This window comes from Orycteropus afer, unplaced genomic scaffold, assembly GCF_000298275.1.
Source record: "Orycteropus afer afer isolate SDZICR_OR568_19922 unplaced genomic scaffold, OryAfe1.0 scaffold00075, whole genome shotgun sequence".
In the NCBI taxonomy this organism is placed as follows: domain Eukaryota; kingdom Metazoa; phylum Chordata; class Mammalia; order Tubulidentata; family Orycteropodidae; genus Orycteropus; species Orycteropus afer.
In genome coordinates this window covers 187,593-189,881 of record NW_006921662.1, presented here as the reverse complement: position 1 = coordinate 189,881, position 2,289 = coordinate 187,593, and the positions used below count along the sequence as shown (strand labels likewise).

General features: G+C 32.7%; 1 protein-coding gene across 1 annotated transcript in view; it reads left to right on the top strand.

Moving 5' to 3' along the window:
- KCNT2 (potassium sodium-activated channel subfamily T member 2) overlaps window positions 1-2,289 on the top strand; it is a gene marked incomplete at its 3' end in the record, with an annotated part of 574,934 nt that overhangs the window by 415,538 nt on the left and 157,107 nt on the right. The window contains exon 16 of the mRNA XM_007941175.1: window positions 1,428-1,553. Coding sequence (XP_007939366.1) covers window positions 1,428-1,553 — 126 coding nt within the window. The remainder of the gene's footprint in view (window positions 1-1,427; window positions 1,554-2,289) is intronic.

Sequence of the window (2,289 nt, the reverse complement as noted above, 5' to 3'; positions counted from 1 at the left end):
AAATTTAGGAGTTTATTTAATAGCATTATTGGAAAATTTTTAACTATTTTAGAAAATACTTTATTAAGCATTATCATACCAATAAGTGACAACAAAGCAGTATAGTAAACTCAGATTTTGCCACTAACAAATAGAAAGAGAATGATAGTATTAAAATTTTACTCTATAAGAAATGATGAATTTTATTAAAATAATTGATATTCTCAAAGCATATTGTGCTCTATTAGGTGACACAAGGTCAGAAGATAAACATTTTAGGATCCCAAAAGCACAGCAATAAATATTGTAGAAATCTAAAATGGTCTAATTCAAAATGTTATTTTAAATAAAATGCTATGTGGATTTCAGATATTTAAAGTAAATAATGTGTGTGCTCTGAAACAAATGTGACAGACAAAGTTATTCAGATGGTAGAGCTCAGAATATTAGCTCTTTTAGTGACAGACCTTGTTTAGGTCACAATAGTAAAGGAGTTCCTTTTTCTCCACAGTGAGACTTGCTCACTCAGTCCCTGTTGTCCCTTTTGCAGTCCTCATCATGTCATAGTCAGTGAAAATGGGAACACAGATGGAAACTACATTTTAAGGACTAAATGCTTACCTCTAGACTGTTATACAACAGAAAAAAATATATTTGAAAAAGTCGATCTTGTATTTTGGGATCTCTTATACTCCTGGCCAAAGTCATAATCTTCTAAATCATTTCATATGTCCATATAACCTTGGATAATGAAACAGGAAGACCAAAGAAAACTTACTGCATTCAAATCATGGCACTTACAAAGAATATTGAATGTACCATGAATGGCCAGAAGATCAAACAAATTTGTCTTAGAAGAAGTACAACTCAACCGCTCCTTAGAAGAGAGGATGGCAAGAGATTGGTTACTTACTTTGAGCACACTATCAGGAAAGATAGGGTACTAGAAAAGGACATGATGTTTGTTCAAATAGAGTATCAGTGAGAAGAATCTATCAATGAGATAGATTGACACCATAATAAAAACAATGGACTCAAACATCATGAAGATAGCACAGGACCAGGCAGTGTTTGGTCCTGTTCTGTACAAGGTTACTATGAGTTGGACCTGACTCAGTAGCACCTAACAACAGCTACTATAATTTAGCTAGTGCCTTAATACAGCTCCCAAATCTGATTAACAACATTGTGACTGTACTTATTATTATTCTACATGTTAATATATTCATTCTGGTTTTAGTTTATCTGTGTGTCATAAGGTAACTTCTATAAACTTTAAATAAATGTGTTCCTTTTATTTATTTAGAATTTATCTTACTTTTTTTTTAAATCTTACTTTTTCTCTATCTTCTTAGATCTGCTCATTTTATTTACATTTGAATATTCAGTGCTACTGGTAGTAGTAATTCTTACTGTTAATTAAATTAGCTTTCTGATTTTTATGACAGTCTTATGACAAATGTGACTTTAAGCCCATTATTTGGACAAACATTATTGAGGGCAAGTTGACCAATCCAATTTTGAATCTGGATGGAAAATTGACCTTGAAGATTTCAACAAGGAAATACCAATTGGTCAGACAACAAATGACCCAACTTTGTCCTTGGCAATATTTAATTTTCTTCTTCTTTTACTTTCAATTTATTTTCAGGAAAATATGTTCATTTTACTTGTTCTTTTCAGGAAGTAATATTTTTGGTCTTAGTGGTAATCAATCAATGGGTAAGGAAAAGAAAGAGTGAATAGGAAAAATTATTAAAAAGGCAGAATTTACATAACTTGGCCACTGATTAGATATGAGACTAAAAGAGATAGAAAAGAAAATCATCTCACACTTTTGAGCCTGGTCAGTAGAGAATTATGAAATAAACAGTTTGGCAGAAGGGAAAATGGTTTGATATTGCATGTATTTGGTTTCTCATATCAATATAAATACTCAAACTCACTGATATTGAGTCAATTCTACCTCATAGCAACCACCATTGGGTTTCCAAGGCTGTATATCTTTATGGAAGCAGACTGCCTCATCTTTTCTGCTGTGGAGCAGCTGTGGGTTCAAACCACCGACCTTCTGATTAGCAGCCAAATTCCTTAACCACTACAGCACCAGAGCTCCTTAATACAGATATAACTGGTGATAAGAATTGCTTTTCTTAGTTTCAAGGTAATGATCAATGCCATTCATTTCCAGTGAGATGAAAGTAGTAGTAGTGGGATTTGCTCTCCACTTTGGCACATATTCTTATATTTAGAAGCAGGTAGGAGAAAAGGAAAGCATGTACAGTAAAGTATAGTGGGATCAAAAAGTTT